General features: G+C 44.4%; 1 protein-coding gene across 1 annotated transcript in view; it reads left to right on the top strand.

Moving 5' to 3' along the window:
• The first annotated feature begins 8,176 nt into the window (after positions 1–8,176).
• LOC128331053 (deleted in malignant brain tumors 1 protein-like) overlaps positions 8,177–22,122 on the top strand; it is a 131,679-nt gene continuing 117,733 nt past the window's right edge. The window contains exons 1-6 of the mRNA XM_053264416.1: positions 8,177–8,244; positions 11,414–11,749; positions 18,813–19,127; positions 19,715–19,750; positions 20,187–20,222; positions 21,579–21,638. Coding sequence (XP_053120391.1) covers positions 8,196–8,244; positions 11,414–11,749; positions 18,813–19,127; positions 19,715–19,750; positions 20,187–20,222; positions 21,579–21,638 — 832 coding nt within the window. The 5' untranslated portion in view covers positions 8,177–8,195. The remainder of the gene's footprint in view (positions 8,245–11,413; positions 11,750–18,812; positions 19,128–19,714; positions 19,751–20,186; positions 20,223–21,578; positions 21,639–22,122) is intronic.

The raw sequence follows: 22,122 nt of genomic DNA, 5'->3' as shown, positions 1-22,122 counted from the left end.
GCCATGCCACCAGCAGCATATGTTGTCCCTCTCTCTCCTGCCCCCACCAGTGCACTGTGAGGAACATCAGTGCCCTGGAGTGAGGAAGGCCGAGCAGCAGCGAGGTAATCCAGGGCAGGTAGGTCCAGTACAGTGAGACAGGTCCAGTCCAGCGAGGCAGTCAGATACTGGCAGCAGCAGATCCAGAAGAAGGCAGCAGCAGAAGGTAGCAGCTGTTTTCCTCCAGATCCAGAGGCAGAATGAAGCCAGGCATGGTATTCCTGTTTTAAATACACTCTGAAACTCCTTACTTTTGCTCCCTGCTCCCTCATCCCTCCCTCTCCCCAGCCAATGGGGCAGAGTTGCCCCGACAACCCTCCGATTTGAATGGTAACAAGCCAACCAGGTGAAAGGAGATCACTATCCAATTGGCAGGCTGTGGCAGAAAACAAAGAGCAAGAGCAGGATTCTTGTAAACAGAAAATGTTGGCCTCTGTCCCATTCGAATCATCAAACCAGTATGATTTGAACTGGGTCCAATCTGGTTTGATTGCAGACCAGCCATGTCCTTTAGAGGCTGGTCCAGTTTGCATTTGAAGTGGTCAAACTGGAATGGCTGGAATTGATCCTGGTTCAAATTGAACCAGTTCGGCACACTTCTTTCCCACCCAACAGAAAATTAGGGGCGCACACAGCTCCCAAACCTGGTTAGAACTATTTTTGATTGTGTGAATGACCTCTTAGTTTATCCCTTCTCTGGATGTGCCATTCCCACAATCATTCACAGAAGCAAAAACATTTTTCTACCCAGGTTTGGGAGCTGTGTGTGCTCCCTATTTGTGTGAGTGCAAACAACTCACAGTTGTGTGAGTACAAACAACTAGGTAGAAGGAGGGAGAAATGATTGTGTGGAAGCAAGGGAGGAGGAAAAGCTACCCAGTAAATCATTCAGAAGCATCTGACCTTGCAGAAGCATGGATTTAAGCCAGCAGAATAAAACCAAAGGGATCATAACAGCAGCAACCACATGTCAACTTCAGTAAGCCTGGCATCAATTGATCAATGGATCAGCTCTGGTCTTTTCCCTTTTCTCCTAGTGGTATACATGCCAGAAGGGGGGAATTGGAGCTTGGTTCCCGATGGAGAGAGCAAGAAGATGTAGAAGTGGGATATGTGGCTCTGAGCAGGGAGGAGAGCTGGTCCTGTGGTAGCAAGCATGACTTGTCCCCTTAGCTAAGCAGGGACAACCCTGGTTGCATATGAATGGAAGACTTGATGTGTGAGCACTGTAAGATATTCTCCTCAGGGGATTGAGCTGCTTTGGGAAGAGCAGAAGGTTAGAAGTTCCCTCCCTGGTATCTCCAGTATAGGGCTGAGAAAGATTCCTGCCTGCAACCTTGGAGAAGCCACTGGCAGTCTGTGTAGACAATACTGAGCTAGATGGACCTATGGCCTGACTCACTATATGGCAGCTTCCTATGTTTCTGTGAGCAGTCTGCTGAACCTCACTCACCTGCCAGTGAAGGTACTGACATAATGGTTTACATGACAAGCAAAAATGGCCCAATGCATTCATCATACATGAACACACAGGGATAGCGTGTGGAACAATCAGAGACACTGTCAGTCCCTCACACCTGTGCCTGAATCACCCAGAATGGGGAAAGTAACATTCAGAGACATCAGAGTGGTGTGAGGTCCTGACATGCCATGAGGTCCGGCCTGAGTACACCATGCTGGTCAAGCAATGGGAGGGAGCTGGGCAACAGCAGAGGCCAGCAGATGCTGCTGTAGCAGATGGTGTGCACAATGGTGATGAGGAGGGACTTCTGACACCTGAGACGGCCCTGAGATATGAGGAGCAAGGTTTGGGAAACAGGGGAAGGAGAGTGGGCAAGTAGGTTAATTGGGAAAGACAAGGTTGGAGACAGGAAATGGAGGAGGGAGGACTTTGAAGGGATGTGTGAGTGAAACAGAGGTATTTAGGAATGCACAGAACAGTGGTGATGAGGTGAACAGTGCTGAGGTGGGTTCTGGGTAGGTTATTTAGTGAGAGGCCAAACCATGAGGAGTTGAGTCTGTTAGGAGGAAACAGTGAGTGAAGGAACTCCCTCCCTTGCAATTTGAGACCTTGAGAGAGGTGGGGTGGGGACCATCATGAACCCTGAGGAGGGAACCAAAACATTTCTAGAAGTCCTGGAAAGCCACTGCCAATCAGAGTAGGCAATACTGTATTGTCTACAGAATAGCCAATATGTACCAACTGTCTGATTTATTAGGCAACAGCTTCCTACTTCATGTTCCAGTGGAAACACCTGGACCTAACAGAACTGAAAGCATATCTGGCCTGCTAGTCCTGGCTGGTGTGTTGCACGGTGTTACATGCCAGTTATGAAGAGCTGCAGGGATAATGGAAGTACATTTGGGGCCTTCCTACTTCTGTGCCATGATGCAGATTAGGTGCTTTGACTTAACATCACAAGTAATTTAAGGTTTGATGATGGAGTCACATGACAGGAGAGAAGACTGATTGTCAAGCTGGCACCATTAGAGGTATCTGGACCTTGTTTATGCAGCAGCAGCTGCAGTGCTACATTCCTGGGTCTAACCTAACAGTTGAAGAGCAGCTGTTGGGTTTCTGAGGTGCTGGCACTTCTGGCAACATGTGCAAGCTAGAGAAGTAGTTTCAAAATATGATGTTGCTGTGATACAGAAACACTCTACTCACTAAGAAGCTATGGAGGATGACTGCAAGAAAGACAATTGGCCATAGGAAAATGGTCCGTGCACACCCCAAGCACTTGAGGTTATTTCAGGTGAATTGCCCCTCTACCTGCACTCCAAAATTCTTTTGGAACATGTGCAGAGAAGCAATTCAGATTAGCATCCCTCTCACGTGACTGAAGGATGTGCCAAGAGGGCATCAGCACATCCACCAGTGACACCAGTGAAGGCAGATGCCTTCTTGCCACAGTCCTGATGTTATCCTATGTGCAAGGCTGTGTTCGTCTGAACCTGCCCTCAGAGAATGATGGTGTGTGTGTGGGGGGGTAACATTTCCCCCAGTGTACAGCTGGAAGAGGATCTCCTAAGAAAGGGGTTGAGCTTTATAGCCATTGTGAGACACAACTAGCCAGACATGCCTCCAGAGATGCAGCTACATCCATAAAGGGAAGCACTGTCATCTTTCTTTGGCCTGGATGGGCAGCAAATCATGGTCTTCTATGTACCCAAGAAGTGTGTGCCAAAGGACAGCTGATAAGAAACCATGATGGATGCCGACTGCTGGATAGACTGTGCCCATGAGAGTTAGCTGAGCTCCACTGAACAGATAGCAATGTGTACAAGTCCAGTTGTTGTCTCTTTGGAGAAGAAAATGATTTCACGAACATACTAAATATGCCAATGTATTTGGAAAACATGAATGAAATCAGTGCTGAAAGCTGTATGGATATACTTCCAACCATGAACAAGCAGTGAGAGATAAATTGGGTGGTTCAGTGACTACATTCAATTGAAGAGAAATAAGGGATCATTTCTCACACGCATGTGTAGTCATTCACTAGAGAGGAAGTGTGACACACAAAGATCCCTGTGTCATTCCTTCATATACTGTATTCCAGAGTGCATTTCTGTCTCTGAAGACAAATCCTGATCCAAATTAAGCCCTGAGTGTGCTCAAAGTTATAACCTGTAATGACCCCAAGGTAAATACACAAGTTAGCATAAAGCCAGTCATTGAAGGAACTGAAAGTTGCAATTTTATAATATCACAAATACAGAAAACAGCAGTGTCAGGTAATTGTCATATGAAGCTTGATTCAACTCCTCCCTCTCAGTTTCCACCAGCCCCTTCCCAGCATTTCGTCTTCCAGCTTTTACCTATGGCACTGGATGTTGCAAGTGTCCCATCAAGAAAAGGAGCTGTTCAAGTGTCCAGACTGAATATCCAGTCAAGTGAGGAATCTGCTCTCACTCAACTGGGTCCCGGGGACCAAGGACTGCCTGCATCCACCCACCTCTTCAGTGAGGCCTCTAGGAAGGGGGCTGAGAGAGATGGCAATGCTCCCTCTTTTCTTGGCCTGCTTTTGGGGTAAGTGGACTTCCCCCCCCCCTTCAAGCTGAAAGTTAGCCACTAGGCTTATTCACACAACCATTTGAATCTAGGTTTAATGTTACTAACACAGAAGTGCTACTATCTTGTCTGCTATTTTATTTATTTGTTTATTATTTCTCTATGTAAACTGCTTTGGAAGCTTTTGTTGTAAAGTGGTATATAAATTCATTTTGTTGTTGTTGTTATAATTAACATTTTATATACCGCTCTTCCTCCAAGGAGCCCAGAGCGGTGTACTACATACTTCAGTTTGTCCTCACAACAACCCTGTGAAGTAGGTTAGGCTGAGAGAGAGGTGGCCCAGAGTCACCCAGCTAGTATCATGGCTGAATGGGGATTTGAACTCAAGTCTCCCCAATCCTAGTCCAGCACTCTAACCACTACACCACGCTGGCTCTCACTTATTGCTAAGAAGTGAAAAAGTTCACTCTTGTTAGAATCTCTGAAGAAACTTTTCCAGTTGTTGGGTGTGGTGTTGGTTCCTGTTACCCTTCTCCTCAGAGCTTTTCCCTGGGCACACCCCATCTCTGCTTTCAGAATGTCCCGCAAATACACATCAAATAAAATATCATATCTCTTGTACTTTGTAGATAATGTCTCCACTGTATGGAGAAACACATCCTTTGCATAACTATCAAAGGTATTCCAGTTCTCCACAGTGGTCTAGGGATGTGCATGGAACCAGTTAGCCTGGTTCGGTTCGATTCCAGCCCAGACTCGACCCCAACTGGGCCAGTTCAGTCCAGCACCCCCTCGAACCCACCCCCCGGCTCGGTTCGGTCTGGGGGTGGTTCGCGGACCTTTAAAAAAATAATGTTAACCTTATCCCCCTCGGAAGAGTTCCTGGAGGCAGCTTGGGGGGGGGGTCCAAGGAGGTTTCCCCTCCCCCTGCCAGCTCTCCCTATGGTCCCCTCTGGCCAGTTCAGCAGGCTCTTCGGCCAGTTTTCAGCCTTCTCCCCTCAGCTTGGTGGCCATTTTGGAGGCTGCGCACCTGCGCAATTATTTATTTATTTATTCATTCATTCATTCATTCAACATATTTTTATACTGCCCCAAACTTACGTCTCTGGGTGGTTTACAACCAGATAAAAACAAAGATAAAACGTTAGTTAAAAACAAAAACAAAACAAAATTTAAAACACAGCAATTTAAAAATAATTTTAAAAAATGATATTCTAAAAACATTAAAACAATTAAAACAATATCAGTTAAAAGCCTGGTTGAACAGATGTGTCTTTAAAGACTTTTTAAAAATTGTCAGAGATGGGAAGGCTCTTATTTCACTAGGGAGCACATTCCAAAGCCTCTGTGTGGCCCGGGGGGATTCATTACACACCAAAGAGGCTAAAAACTTCCTGGGGGAGTAGTTGGCACATGGAGTGCCACTAACTCCCCCCTCCCACCTGCAAGGTAGTGGGGTACTCAAATTAGGAATTTATGGAGTGTTTAGACTCTTCAGTGTATAATGAATCCCCATAGTCATTACACATCAAAAAGTCTAAAAACCTCAAAAATTCCTAAACTATACACTGAGTACCCCTCCCCCACCAGCTTGTGGATTTGGGGGTAGTTGGCACATCAGGTGCCACTAATTTCCCACCACCTTCCAGGCAGTGGGGTACTCAGTTCATTTTTAGGAAGTTTTTAGCCTCTTTGGTATGTAATGAATCCTCATAGGGATTCGTTAAAAGTCATTACACGCCAAAGAGTCTAAACACTTCAAAAATAGTGACCACACATTTTGCTCCATAACTCCAATTCTACAAGAGCTACAGCTTAGCTTTATTTTTATTTTTTGGTGGTTTTTTGTTTGGTTTTGCTTTTTAAAAAAATGAAAGCTGGGAATCAGGGGTAATGACTAAGGGAAACATGAAACTTGAATCTTGAATCAATTCAGATAGAATCTGGGGAGCTTCAATTCAAGTTCGAATTTGGCCAGGTGTGACTGGACAGATTCATTTTGACGTCAAATCACTCAAATCAACTAGATTTGTGTCAAATCAATTCAGCCACAAATTCATTTGTGCATCTCTACAAGAGTATAGACAGAGTGTAAATGAAAAAGTTAGGAAAAAATAAAATAGTTAAATGAGGGCTGATCAAAATACTCATAATATTTATTTAATACTCATAAATATTGATTGAATATAGTTTAGCTATTGATTGATTAAGTGCTGTCAAGTTGGTGTCGACTCTTAGCGACCACATAGATAGATACTCTCCAAGATGATCTGTCTTCAGCTTGGCCTTTAAGGTCTCTCAGTGCTGCATTCACTGCTGTCGTAATCGAGTCCATCCACCTTGCTGCTGGTCATCCTCTTCTTCTCCTCTTTCCTTCAATTTTCCCCAGCATTATGGACTTCTCAAGGGAGCTAGATCTTCGCATAATGTGTCCAAAATATGATAATTTGAGCCTGGTCATTTGTGCCTCGAGTGAAAATTCTGGATTGATTTGTTCTATGGTCCATTTGGTTTGTTTTCCTGGCTCTCCATGGTATCTTCAAAAGTCTTCTCCAGCACCAAAGTTCAAAACCATCAATACTTTTTCTATCTTGCTTCTTCAAAGTCCAGCTTTCGCATCCATAGAGTGTCATGGGGAAAACCATTGTCCGAACGATTCTAATCTTTGTAGGTTTAGACGTGTCATGGCATCTAAATATCCTTTCCAAGGCCTTCAATGCAACTCTACCAAGTTTAGCTATACATGTGTGCAAAACAGAAGGAAAATGTTTGTTTTCTTAAAGTGGCCATGTTAATATAGCAACATATATTTATTTTTAGCCACCATGTTTGATATTTTGGGTGGCTTATGTTACTTTCTAAAACTATAAAAAAATCTGACATTTGTGTCAAATCTCAGGTTTGCATCACTGTTTGAATGAATCTATTTATAACATTTAAGATCACAACACCATATTTATTTTTAGCCACCATAACCATATTGGATTTTTTGGGTGGCTATCATTACTTTCTAAAGCCATAAACATCTGACAACATTTCTCCCAGTTTTCAGATGTGTATCACTATTTGAATGATTCTGATGATTTATAAGATTTAATATTGGGACACCATATTTATTTTTTTGCAACCATACTGAATTTTGGGGGGAACCAGTGGTACTTCCTAAAACCATACATATCTGACATTTCTGCTTGTGTCACAAAGTGCACAATTCAGCTTATTTTTGCCATTTAGCCACCCCACTGTATACTGTGTATAGATGGTACATTTGGATGTTACTGGATTATGTTTCATTTGGTGTTTCAGATGATGACTTGACTGATTCATTTACTTTATGTTTTTCATTTAAGCTCTTTCTTTACTTTAAATTAAGAACAAACAAACCAGATTCCCTTTCTTTCCACACTTACACAATTTCCTGAAGTGCTAAGGTGAATTTACACTCCTCACAACACTCCCTGTGTATGTGAGCTCACTTAGGAGAGATGATTAGCCATTCCGCTCTATCACAAAGCTAGGCTAAACCTGTTCTTCTCTCTAACAAGAGTTTAACTCCAAACCAGCTGTTTTCTCTTAGAGAGCAGGACACGTTTTCTACTGACTTCTCCTTTTGAGTGCAAGACACCAAATCCCACTAGCCTTCTCACGAAAAGGAGGCTGTTCTCACATGCAGCCAAGACTGGGCTAAGGAAGCCAATGTGTTCCCCACACATTACGGGATTTCTGGGGGCCAGGACACATCCCGTCACCTGACCCTTTGTGCTAAATGGGGCAGAGGAGGATTGTCTGGGTATGTGGTGAGCATGCCCAGCAACGGAGGAGCAGTCATCTGCAGGGAAGGTAAGTAAGCAGCCTTCCCACCACCCACCCACAAGCCCTTCTCACTGATCATGACTGTTAACTGTCATATCCTTCCCAACATTCCAAACAGGGTTTCCTCCAGCTGCCTGTAGGGGTCCCACTACTGCAGCCTATCACCTAAAAATTCCTTTAACCTGTACCTCCTGCACATACTTAGAGTCTTTAAACATAAGCAAACCAGCCCTCTACATACATACAACTAATCGAAAGAAAAAAATACTCATTCTCAGCAACAGATCATTATACCAACTTGCCATTTTACCTCTCTCATCAGCAGATGCTATGTTTCAGATATGTCTCTAATCACTCCATATTTCTGAACCAAGGTATATATTTCTAAACTGGGAATATTGGGAAGTATTGCGGACTCTCTTCCTATTATATCAAGAACTTATTGATACACTCATCCCATTTTCTGCTTATAATTGTATAACTGGCCAACATTCTCTGCAGCTCAGAGCAAGAGTTCCATTCTTGCAGGGAGCTTGGACACTATCTCCACTGCAATCTTGCTTCTCAGCACAGCATGCAGGGATGGGCATGTGATTTTCAGTTTTCTCCCCTCGCCACAAAGGCCATTTGCTCTGACAGAAATGTGTCCCTGAGGGCTGTACATCCATTTTGGATATAATCTTTAGACAGGACAAATAATACCCAAGGATTCCCATCTGTAGAACAGACCTATTCACCCATCTATTTTCAAATTAGGAAAATAGATTCTACAGGAGATTAGTTGGGACTATTCTTTTCATAGTTATCCTAAATCATCTACAATCAAGGCATGATCACCGTGTCTGCTATCTATCATCACCTAATTTTAAGTAATAGCAAAATACTATAGGCAATCTAAAGGACTCCATTCTCCCAAAAGAATCTACCCACCTTACTAGATCTCCTGGATGGGACTCTGCTCTATATGCCAACACTGGCCCAGGCCCACTTGTTGAACATACAGGATAAGCTCTTCTCAGTGCTTGCTTCTGGATGCTGGAATTCCTTTGTCATGGTAACTCATGCTCTTGCATCCTTCTTGCCCATTTTCAGATAGATTAAAACTGCATACTTCCTCTTAGCCGTTGATCTATTACAGAACCTTTTACCTACCACTACAGATATGGTTATGTTTGTTCCTGTGTCTTCTTTTAGTTGTAATTCAGTTTATTACTGTCATACTGTATTGTTGCTTTATGTTTACTTGATGGTTGGGGTTTTTTTTTATGATAAGTTGGGATCAAAAGATGACAGGCAGTCTACAATGCAATAAACAAACAAACAAAGAGAGCATACCTATCTGACTTACCTAAACCAACACTAGAAGACTTAGGAACATAGGCAGCTGCCATATACTGAATCAGACTCATGGTCCATCTTGCTCAGTATTGTCTACACAGACTGGCAGCAGCTTCTCCAAGGTTGCAGGCAGGAATCTCTCTCAGCCCTATCTTGGAGAAGCCAGGAAGGGAACTTGGAACCTAGATGCTCTTCCTAGAGCAGCTCAATCCCCTGAGCACTGGCTAAGAAGCCAAGGCTGCAATCCTACACATTTACTTAGAAATAAGCCCCATTGAACTCAATGGAATTTACCTCTAGGTAAACACAGGATTGCACGATGAAATCCCACATTCAAATCTCACTTCTGCCACAAACTCACTAGATGGCCTTAGTCAAAGACACTCTCTTTTAGCCTCAGTCCTTTTGTTTGTTTATTGCATTGTAGACTGCCTGTCATCTTTTGATCCCAACTCATCTTTAAAAGCCTCAGACTTGTCAAACCATTCCATTAATCAGTTATATAAATCCTTTCATATATCCTTTCATATATCCTTTCAACACTACTATAGTAAATACTATTATAAATGGAAGTCAAACAATATGTAAGGGACTGAAAGTCCTCTTTAATCACAGTATCATAAAACCAACTACTGCTTTCTTATTTTCCTGTGAATGACTCCATTTGGCCTAGCAGACATTAGCATGAGGGATATCATAACTCCTGTGAGATCTAGAACAGCGTAAGAGCAGTCAAGGGGTGCAAGTGCCCCCTCAGACAAGTGGCTCCCCCCCCGCACACACACTTGCCCCCATTTCTGTTTCAGAAATCTAATATGTGGGAAACAATTTGCCTGCCCATAAATGCATGTTGTTGCTTCTGTGCCCCCCCCTTCAATTTTTTTCTGGTGCTGCTACTATGTGTGGTTTGCAGATGTTCAAACACTGACTCAACACCCTATTGACACAGGATTCCAAAGCAGGCTGAGAGCCTTTGTGTGTTCAGTTGTACTCATGTAGATTCCCATTCCGTATGTTCAAACACATAATGATTTCACATGTCTAAACATGTCAGGGAACACAGCTGGCAGGGGCGCCAAACAGAGATCATGGTCCTGCTTCCCATTACCATATTATTTGGCTTATGTGGTTAATGAGTGAAAGGCCCTAACATCTGTTTCACAGTTCAAATCAGGCAGTGACTTGGACTTTAAGCTATATTTCCCATTCGTCAGTGTTGTAATATAGGTCTCATTTACCCAAGTGGGAGTCCTCTCTTTAGAGGTTACATGAGATTATGAACTGCATTTCTTACTGAAAAGTCACAGAGATTATTTTAAGAAACCGTGTTATGCATTAGAAACAAGCAATGCTGAAGGAGCAAAATAAATTGTGGATGCAAGTAAAAGTAAAAAATGCAGCATTCATTTCAGAAAAGGGAACCAAGACTGCAGACCTAAGCCTATTGAAGACTGCAGGCTATAGTGAAGCCTGATCTCATGGACAGTTTCACTATCTCCTTGTAAACTGGAACTTGGCAGTTAGGAATTATTACTCTACAGGTCATGGCCATCACTCCTGCCACTAGGCCTCTCTTTGGATTATTTCTATTTCCCAATATGGAAGAAGGTGCCCTTGCACCTTAGGTCAAACACTTAAGAGAGTATGATCCAGTTCATTCAATACTTTGCCCAATTAGCCCACCTTCACGTGGCACACCCCGCCCCCGCACAACATTTGGAGGGGATCGTTCCCTTAGTGCCTGGAAACTTCCATTTGAAACTTTAGTTTGAAGATGATCAAGCTGTTGAAACCAGAGTTTGGAAGGCTGTATTGTGCCATTAGGATTCAGTGAATGTTTTCAGACACTTCGGCATGTAAGGTGGTTTTTTGAGCTTGCAGAAATAGCAATCTGCATTTTGAAAACAGGAAAAGTATTTTTATTTATAAATGTAGACATTAAAGGATGTAAAATACAGGTAGTTAGAGAAGTTAAATCAAAAGGAAAATAAACATGTATACACAGACTTTCCAGGATCTTATTGGCAGGAACTGCACTTAGTTATTAAGGCAATCAAAACACACACATGGAGAGAAAGAGACCTTCAGCTCACAGACCTTAACCACATTTTCTCTAATGCTACTGCTACGTTCAGAATGATGACTCAAGAGATAAATTCACCTTACCCACTTCTTGTTTCAGTCTCTGAAATTTCTTTTACCCAGGTATGGTTTTGAGCTCAAACACTGAAGGTGATATCAGGCTGGTGCATGGGCCAAATCGCTGCAGTGGGAGAGTTGAATTGTTCCATGATGGCAAGTGGGGCACTGTTTGTGATGACAGCTGGGACATCAGGGAAGCCAGAGTTGTATGCCAGCAGCTGGGCTGCGGAAATGCAATATCGGCCCCAGGTGGACCACGATTTGGAAGAGGAACTGGGAAGATCTGGCTGGATGATGTCCAATGCACAGGGACAGAGTCAGCCCTCAGACAATGCCCAGCGAATTCTTGGGGGAACCATAATTGTAATCATGAAGAAGATGCTGGTGTGACATGTTCAGGTAAGTCCATGAACCAACAGCTTGATTCACACTTTATTTGTGACATGAGAGTTCTGAACTTGAAAGAATATATACCCTCTTGGCCTGTCTTTATGCCCCTAACATATGAATGATATGCAAGAATCAGCAGGTACATCTTTTCATGGCATGGATAGAAGCATCATTTGCTTATGTACTTCAAGGTGCTGTCAAATGCACCTTAGAGGACGATATGGAAGAGGAAAAGGTAGAATCTGGCTGGATCATGTCCATTGCACAGGGAGGGAATCAGCCCTCAATCACTGTCCAGCAAATTCTTGGGGAGATCTTATCTGTGGTCATGAAGAAGATGCTTGAGTTGTCTGTTCAGGTATGTTCTTGAATGAACAGGTTGATTCACACCTTACTTTTAACATGAGAGCTTTGAACTGAATGGGGGGGGGCAGAATACTGCCCTGACCTTATACCTGTGCCCCGAAAAAAATGTTTGATGTGCAGTGAGCAACAGATACTAATTTTCATGGCATGGTGGGAAGCACTGTCTCTACTAATCTGAGGACTTCAAAGTGCTGTTGAAGGAAGAAGAGAGAACTGCAACTAGCAACTCTACGATCATCACAAGATTAACTTGCAAGATAAAATTTATCCAGTCAGTATTTAACAGAATAGAGGATATGAGTAAAAGATGAAATTTCTTATATCCTTGTTTGGTTTGGACCTTAGACACTGAGGCCAGGCTGGTGAATAGTCTAAGTACCTGTGGTGGGAGATCTGAATTGGCCCATAAAGGCCAGTGAGGTATGGTTAGTGATGACAGCTAAGGGTTGCAGGAAGCCAGGAATGTATGCTAACATTAAGTGGAATATCAGGCCCAGGTGGAACATAATTTGGGCGAGGAATGGGGAGAATCTGGCTGGATGATGTCCAATGCACAGGGACAGAATCATCCCTCAGTCATTGCCAAGCAAAGCCTTGTGGGGGAGGGGGGAATAAATGTGATCGTGAAAAAGATGGCAAGATGCTGGCATTGCATGGCCAGGCAATCTGGTTTGATGGATCACTCGGCACTAGAAAAAGTCACTGGGAAAGTAAGTAGATCAGTTCTTCTTGTTACCATAATCCTCTTGTTTTCCTGATCTTTAGAGCAGTCAGTGATTGGAGACTTCAAAAAAGAGAACATGGATCTTCCGCCTGATGTTTTTGTAGCTGATAGAAGCACATTATTAGAGGCAAGGCAATTGTCTGATTCACCTGTTAAGAGCAGAATGACATTTTTTCCATACCGCCATTCAATCTATAAGGAGAAACTCAGGGGCGTAGATAGGTTGGAGTGGGCCCAGAGACAAGATTTTAAAATGGGTCCCTCGCTGATATACACACACAAACACACTTCACAATATAGAGTGCACTCACACTCACATCCCCATTATGAATACGGTGAATATCTAGTTCACATTGAATCTAGTTCACAGGGGTGGATCCAGCAGGAAATTACAGAGGGTGCAACAAGAATCCCCCCCATAAAAGATCCCCCCCAAATATAAATATTGGGGCTTGGATTTTCTCTCTCTTGAAAATGCACTATGCCGGGGGTGTCAAACTAAAATTTGGTGGTGGGCCAGATTAGATTCTGATGCACCTCTGGTGAGCCACACACAGCCTTGTGCCCGCCTCACACCACCTATCTTCCTCCTCCTCTCTGCTCTCATTCCTTTTCTTCTCCCCCCCCCCACTTAAATTAGCTGAATTCACTACTTTTTACACTAAAATACTCAGATTGATTGATTGAAAGATTGATCATTATTATTTTTTAGAAGAAATTTGGAGCATACCTGCTAATACCAGCTTTTGCATGGAAAATCCTATCACTCTTCCTCTGTCCCTTACAAAGGAGTTGCTAGGTACTTAAAAGATCCAGGGCTTGGGCCCAGAGCCTCCCCACATTTTGATAATGAAACCCTTTCATGCTCTCTTAAAGGTATTCAACACTCTTCTCCCCACTAGCTTGCTTCACAGCTAAAAATGAATCTCCTTTTTCTCCTGCATCAGATTTCTCCTGTCCCCTACTCACACAGCTGAGAACCAGTGTGGTGTAGTGATTAGAGTGTCAAGACTAAGATTGGGGGACTTGTGTTCCCCATTCAGTAATGAAACTCACAGTGGGACTTTAGCTGAGACACACTCTCTCTCTCCTCCAAACCTGCCCCACAGGATTGTTGTGAGGAAAAAAGTGGGGAGCAAGAACATGTACACTACACTGACCTCTTTGCAGGAAGAACAGGATGTGTGTCATTCTCATATATATGACTTTTAGCCACATGCACTCCAATCCTAAACATGAAGTCAGAAGCACATTCAAACAGCATTTTTACACCAATCACAGCAGCATGCAATTCAGTTTGATCTTTTATTTACTACATTTCATTTAAGCAAGAAAATCATATGCAAAAAAATCATATGCAACTATAGTATATGTCTATACACTATATCACGGGTAATATCACGGGTAACGGGCAGAGGGAGGTATGGCGGTAGGAGTTGAGCAGGCCGTTACAGGGGAAAACAGTCCAGGCAATTGAGGCCTGTTCTTTTTTCTGGCCCTTCTCCCAACCCCCTGACCCCAGGGAGCTCTGAGAACACTCCCTCGAGAATTAGGGTGCTGCTGCTGAATGCCAGGTCAGTTAATGCAAAGATCTCTCTCATCCACGATTTGATTGTGGATGAACGTGCTGACCTGGTATGTGTGACGGAGACCTGGTTGGATGCACTGGGCGGGGTTGGTCTCTCTCAGCTCTGCCCTCCAGGTTTCCAGATCGTGCAACAGCCCCGCCTCGAGGGTCGGGGAGGAGGTGTTGCAGTCATCTTTTGAGAGACCCTCCCCGTTTCCAGGTGCCCGGTCAGGCAATCTCAGAATTTCGAGTGTTTGTCCTTGAGGGTGGGCCTCCGAGATAGGCTGGGGATTCTGCTGGTGTACTGACCACCCCACTGCACTTCAGTCTCCCTACCTGAGCTGGCGGGGGTGGTCTCGGAGGTGGCCTTGGGTTCCCCCAGGCTTATTGTTTTGGGGGATTTCACTGTCCACGATGAGGCCCCCCCTAGTGGGTGCGGCTCAGGATTTCATGGCCTCCATGGCAACCATGGGCCTGTCTCAATTGGTATCGGGCCCTACCCATGTGGCGGGACACACTCTGGATCTGGTTTTTGCCAGCCGGGAAATAAATGATCTCGAGGTGGGGGAATTTGAGACCACTCTCTTGTCATGGAGAGATCATCACCTGGTGGGGTTTAGTTTGACTGCTCGGTCTGCCCTCTGCAGGGGTGGTGGGCCGATTAAGATGGTCCGCCCCCGGAGGCTTATGGATCCGCTTGGATTACAGACGGCCCTCAGGGAGTTTCCAGTGTCCAGAGCTGGTGACCCTTTCGAGGCCCTGGTTGATCTCTGGAATGGAGAGATGGCTTGGTGGAGCCCGATCTGCTCCTTGGTTTTCCTCGGAGCTTAGGGCGATGAAGCAACTTGGGCGACGGCTAGAACGATGCTGGAGGAAGAGTCGTCACGAATCTGACTGAACACGGGCTAGAGCCCATTTTAGGGACTATGCCGTGGCAGTGGGGGCGGCGAAGAAATGCTTTTTCTCCACCTCCAGTGCGTCTGCTCAGTGCAGACAAACAGAGCTGTTTCATGTGGTGAAAACCTTGCTCCACACATCCCCCCAGACAATGGGGGAGGAGTCATCTACAGCTCTTTGTGATCAGTTTGCCTGTCACTTTGCAGATAAAGTCGCTCGCATTTGAGCGGACCTGGACTCCAGAGTTTTGGCAGTTCCGGCAGACATGCCTCTGGTACCATCTGGCCCCGTTGTGTTGGATTCTTTTCGGTTAGTGCGGCCTGAGGATGTGGACAAGATCCTGGGCAGTGTGCAGGCAACTTCGTGCGCTCTTGACCCTTGCCCTTCATGGCTAATAAAAGCTGCCAGGGACGGGATAGGCAGATGGCTGGAGGTGATTGTTAATGCTTCATTAAGGGAGGGAAGGATGCCATCGTGCCTCAAGGAGGCGGTGGTAAGACCACTATTAAAAAAGCCCTCCCTTGATCCCTCCAACCTGGATAACTATAGACCTGTGTCTAACCTTCCCTTTTTGGGCAAGGTGATGAAGCGTGTGGTGGCGTCCCAGCTGCAGAGGGTCTTGGATGATACGGATTATCTGGACCCTTTTCAATCTGGCTTCCGCCCCGGGTATGGGACTGAGACTGCCTTGGTCGCTCTAGTGGATGACCTACGCCAGGAACTAGACAGGGGGAGTACATCCCTGTTGGTTCTGTTGGACCTCTCGGCGGTGTTCGATACCATCGACCATGGTATCCTTCTGGGCCGCCTCTCGAGTATGGGAATTGGAGGCACTGCGTTGCAGTGGTTCTGGTCCTTTCTTGAGGGGAGGGTCCAGAAGGTGGTGCTGGGGGACTACTGCTCAGCCCCGTGGCCGTTGGCCTGTGGGGTCCCGCAGGGTTTGGTTTTGTCCCCCATGCTGTTTAACATCTACATGAAACCGCTGGGAGAGGTCATCCAGGGATTTGGACTGAGTTGTCAGCAATATGCGGATGACACTCAGCTCTATCTCTCCTTGTCATCTGATCCTAGGGAGGCGGTGGATGTCCTGAATCGGGGACTGGAGGCCGTGATGGGTTGGATGTGGACTAACAAACTGAAACTAAATCCGGATAAGACGGAGGTACTGTTGGTCAGTAGGAGAACCAATCGGGATGAGGAGATTTTACCGGTTCTGGATGGGGTTGCACTCCCCTTGAAGGAGCAAGTACGCAGCTTGGGGGTACTACTGGACCTGGCTCTGCTTTTGGAAGCTCAGGTGGAGGCGGTGGCCGGGGTGCCTTTGCATGGCTTCGGCTAGTGCGCCAGCTGCATCCCTTTCTCGAGAAGGCAGATCTGGCCACAGTTACCCATGCCTTAGTCACGTCGCAGCTGGATTACTGTAACGCGCTCTATGTGGGGCTGTCCTTGAAGAATATCCAGAAACTGCAGCTAGTGCAAAACGCGGCAGTGAGGGTTTTATCCAGAGCTGCCCGTTGGGAACACATCACCCCCATTTTGAAAGAGTTGCACTGGCTGCTGGTTCGTTTCCGGGTCCAATTCAAGGTGCTGGTTTTGACCTTTAAAGGCCTTAACTGTTTGGGCCCGGGGTATTTGAGGGACTGCCTGCTCCCAAGGGTTGCTGCCCGCTTGACGAGGACATCTGAGGGGGCCCTGCTCCGGATGCCGACAATGAGAGAGGCCCGGCTGTCGTGCACTCGGGACAGGGCCTTCTCTGTTGCTGCTCCTAGACTCTGGAATGCTCTCCCGGTAGCCATTCGTTCCTCAGACTCCATCACGGCTTTTAGAAAGCTTGTAAAGACTTGGCTTTTTACCCAGGCTTTTACATAATCATTTTTACTGCTGCTTCTGTGTGTTTTTACCTGTTGTATTGTTTTTATGCCTGTTTTTATATGTTTTTATATTTTTTAGCTTGATGTTTTTATTGCCTTTTTATTGTATGTTTTAACTTTTGTAAACCACCTTGGGGTTGTCTTTTAATGAAAGGCGGTATATAAATGTAAAAATAAAATAAATAAAAATAAAATAAAATATACTACAGTATATATACAATGTATAGTGTGTCTATACACTACAGAAAGAAAAGCCACCATTTTGTTTTCAAAGAGGACAGCAGAATGTCATATATGGAGTTACCCCAATTTTACAGAATTTAAAGACAACCAATCATTTCATGTGCAATTTAAAAATGAGTTTCTTGTGAGCTGGTTTGCAAAGCCTTATTTTGAAGCAAGTGTACACAGTACAAAAATAGACTTTTGGTGGGGGAGCATGCTACAAGCACAAAGCAAAATAAAATAAAATAGTAATGTTTAAAAGAGGAAACATGTTAAGAGAACCATTTTCTCATATTTTGCTATTTAAGCCATTGTGACAACTCTGTTGCTAAAAAAACAGCATATAAATATTTTTAATAAGGGTGCGGGGAGAGAAAGCCACAAACACAGAGACCAGATTAGAGCGATAAGCAGTGTAACTTCAGGAATAAAAAGGAACAAAAACAAAAACATCCATTTTGTCAGAGCACCCCCCCCCCCACCTTCTTTTCATAGCTGTCAATATTTTTGCACTAACTAATTTCCTCACAACAAGGTTTACTATTTGGATGGAGAGGGTTTTTCTTACAAGTCTGCACTAGAATAGTTTTGGCATACTTTGAAATTTTTTTTATTAAGCTTTAGAATTCTCTCTCTCTCACACACACAGGATGGGACTTCTCTCAGATGTACTACACACACATGGTTCATGGGGATGGGGGAGAGAGCAAGCAACATGGTAGCTTGATCAAGGGGAACAAATCACACACAAACCAACCAAACAAACAGCAAAGGTTTGATTTATTTTTACAAAATGTCTTCTTACTTTCATTCTTGGAGGGAGAACAACAAGCCAACAGCCAGCTTCCTGGGCTCTGCAGTTCCATACACATTCCAAGCAGAAGAGGAGCACAAGACGCCAAGAGAACCAATTGGGCTGGGAGAAAAGTTAACCCTTTCTTGACTCTCTGTTACTGCCGAAGTACCGATCTCCAAGAGACTCAATATTAATTAATGGGGGGTGCAAAACGGGCAGGTGGGGAGTCATGTGATGTGCCTCTGGGGGGCCCTTGAGGCAGTAGGGGCCCCCAGACAACTGTCTCCTCTTGTCTAATGCTAGTGACGCCCCTGGAGAAACTATGAGGGTGTTTACAAGTGCACACTCATAACAACAGCAGCTACAGACAGAGCAGTAATAGTTCCCGGATCGAGGTATCCTATGCTTACACTGACTTTCCCAAAGAGACAGGGATACATCTGTTGATGTGTTCTCCATAACTGAAGCATATTGCACAGCCATATGTTGGTTAGTACTAGAGGAAGACAAGCTCAAGGTGAAACACCTGGGTGGGAAGAAACAATTAATCCAGTCTCTGAAATTTTCAGGGTCATCTTACGTTATTGCATATAGATTCCTACATCTTTTTATTCCTTTGTTCTCAGATCATCTCAGACTGGTAAATGGCCCACATCACTGCAGTGGGAGAGTCGAGATTCGGCCTCCCCAGACAGAGCAGTGGGGAACCGTATGTGACCGCACCTGGGACATAAATGACACTGAAGTTGTCTGCAAGCATCTGGGCTGTGGAGAAGCTATATCGGCCCCAGGTGGTGCTCATTTTGGACCTGGATCAGGTTTCATCTGGTTGGATGATATTAACTGCAATGGCACAGAAAACACCATTGTGGAATGCAGAGCAAATACCCAGGGGAACAACAGCTGTCACCATGGGCAAGACGCAGGAGTTGTTTGTTCAGGTAATCTCCAACGGCAGCTTGTTATCTACAAAATATAAACGGTATGATGTGCCAAAGGATGGGGCGAGGAGATGCAAATTCCACCTCAGACGTGATGAATAAAGTGGAGAACAGGAACCTAGAGTATCCATGATGATACTGGGAGAATTCTCTGGGGATCTTCCATGGGACCCAAGAGCTGCAGTTCCCATCTCTCTGCCCTAGGTCAATGCGCCAGAATAAAAGAACAAACTGAATGTACTACATGGTTGGTTGGTTTTTAAATGGCCAGAACCGATCTGTTTTGGACACAGATACCAAATTACTTTTCTTCAAAGGAAGCCAGGTTCCCCCTTTTGTAAAAGCACACTTATAATATTAGCAGTAAGATTTTTTATTGTTTTTCTAATGATTCCTAGCAGCAGCTTCATTTACAATCCCTTTCTCAATGATTCCTATGACTGTATGTGTGTTTTATCTCTATTCCTCATTCTCCTTCCATTTTTGTTGAAACAAATTTTTGAAAACTTCTTTTGAAAAGTACTGTTGAATGTGAGGAAGTCACTAACTTTCCATTGCTTTATTTGATGCCCCACCTGGAAATGAAGAGGAACCTTCAAGGCCCACAGAATACCCTACATCAGGTAATGATGAATAATGTATTCTAGAAGATTCTGAAAAGTTGTACAATGTGCAGTGACGAAGTCCTCCCTCCACCCACAAACGGCCTTCAACACTCCTTTGTTGAAGGGAGGAATGGCCAGAACCGATCTGTTTTGGACACAGATACCAAATTACTTTTCTTCAAAGGAAGCCAGGTTCCCCCTTTTGTAAAAGCACACTTATAATATTAGCAGTAAGATTTTTTATTGTTTTCCTAATGATTCCTAGCAGCAGCTTCATTTACAATCCCTTTCTCAATGATTCCTATGACTGTATGTGTGTTTTATCTCTATTCCTCATTCTCCTTCCATTTTTGTTGAAACAAATTTTTGAAAACTTCTTTTGAAAAGTACTGTTGAATGTGAGGAAGTCACTAACTTTCCATTGCTTTATTTGATGCCCCACCTGGAAATGAAGAGGAACCTTCAAGGCCCACAGAATACCCTACATCAGGTAATGATGAATAATGTATTCTAGAAGATTCTGAAAAGTTGTACAATGTGCAGTGACGAAGTCCTCCCTCCACCCACAAACGGCCTTCAACACTCCTTTGTTGAAGGGAGGAATCTCTTTCAACAAACAGGGCCAGCCTTCCCAGGAGTCTGATTAGTAGTAGCCTCAGGCAGCTGGGGCAGCTCTGGGATAACAGTGCACTAGGAGTCGAAATCGACTTGACGGCACACTTTACCTTCACCACTGCCTTGGCCACTGCATAACCAGATTTTTGACACCACTACTGCTCACTTTTCTCCCTTGCCAGCTGCTTCAAATTTCTCCACCCTCCCTGCCTGCACAGAACAGAGCATGAAACAGCAGCAAGAGTGGATTCAAGCTTCCTGTTACTCCATTCCCCATCCCATGCAGGTAGAAAGAGGAAGGGAATCAGAATCAACCGGTGAAAGAGATGAGAAAGAGTTTGAGTGGCAGTGGCAGGTGCCGCCATCTTCACACAAGGAAAGGAGGGAGTGAATCAGAGGGAATTGGGTATACAGGCTCTGCTCCCTCCATGCTCTGTGCCCAGGGAGATGTGGGGGAAGGTGGTTTGGGATCAGGACACGAAAGGTCTGAAACTGGATTTTATGGGAAGGGTATTTGTTTCATGGTGCCTTCTCTGCCCTGAAAAGATCACTAAAGTATACTGATCTAGGATGTACTGGTTAAGGACTGTAATAAACTATTTGGATACTGAGCTAGGAGGGGGATCACTGACGTGACGATGAGGAGGACGTGGCCTTGCCTGATGCTTCAGGTGCATATTGGGCTTGGACTAGGCCTGCCCAGATGAATTACTTTAGAATTGCCCATGCCAGCATTCCAGAGAACATGGCAAGGAAGGCGTCTTGCCCTTGCTGGAAAGATGAATCCACAGAATCCACCCTCATTTATGTGGAACAATTGTCCTCTGCAAGGTGTGGAAGGCTGTTTCCCATAGCTCAACTCGTTTTGCAAGTATTGTTAAGAAATGCAGGAAAAGGCCAAGTGATCAGGCAGGGAGGAATCCAGATAGGAAGTTCCCACAGTAGTCCTTCATCTCCCCTTGGGACAGTCTGTCTATGCGACATCTAGTCCAATAATGTCCAATATTCCAAAACAATGTCCTGCTAATTGGAGCACAGAGAAATGAACACGGGGCCTTCAGTACATAAAGTAAAGGCTTGAACACACAACTACACTTAGACTTTGAAATAATATCCCCAACTGTGGAACACAGACCCTTTGAATTTGTTATAGCACTACATACAAAGCAAGAGGCCTGCCTTTTAATGAAAAGAAGCATCTGCTGAAAATGTTCCATCAATTTCTTTACAGCTACTCTATGGAAATGGACATTTGCATGGGAACACTTCTACTCAGAACACCCTACCTCTGGTAATTATTAATATTTTATTGTAGAAGAACCAGACATATTGTATAATTAATGTCATGTAATCTGTATCAAAAAGCCCCCAAACCACCATGTCCATATGGGCTTATCTCCTTGAAATGAGTTGTTCTGCAGTTGGCTTCATTGGCAATCTAGTGTAAAAGAGGTGGATGGAACCTTGTGATGTCCATAGTAGGGATGTGCAAATTGATTTGGGTACAAATCGATTTGTACCCGAATCTAGCTGATTTGAGTGATTCGGAGACAAAACAAATCACCCCTGTGGTCCATTGGCTAGATTCAGGTACAAATTGAATTGTGCCTGATTTGATTCAAATCTATTTGAGATTCAGATTGCTCCTATTAATTCCCCCAGATTCCTAGCTTTCATTTTTTTAAAAGAGCTAAGCTCTAGCCCTTATAGAAGTGGAGTTATGGAGCAAAATGTGTGGTCACTATTTTTCAAGAGCTTGGATTATTTGGTTATAA

Source organism: Hemicordylus capensis, chromosome 6 (assembly GCF_027244095.1).
Source record: "Hemicordylus capensis ecotype Gifberg chromosome 6, rHemCap1.1.pri, whole genome shotgun sequence".
Lineage (NCBI taxonomy): Eukaryota > Metazoa > Chordata > Lepidosauria > Squamata > Cordylidae > Hemicordylus > Hemicordylus capensis.
This window is presented reverse-complemented; position numbering and strand designations above follow the sequence as displayed.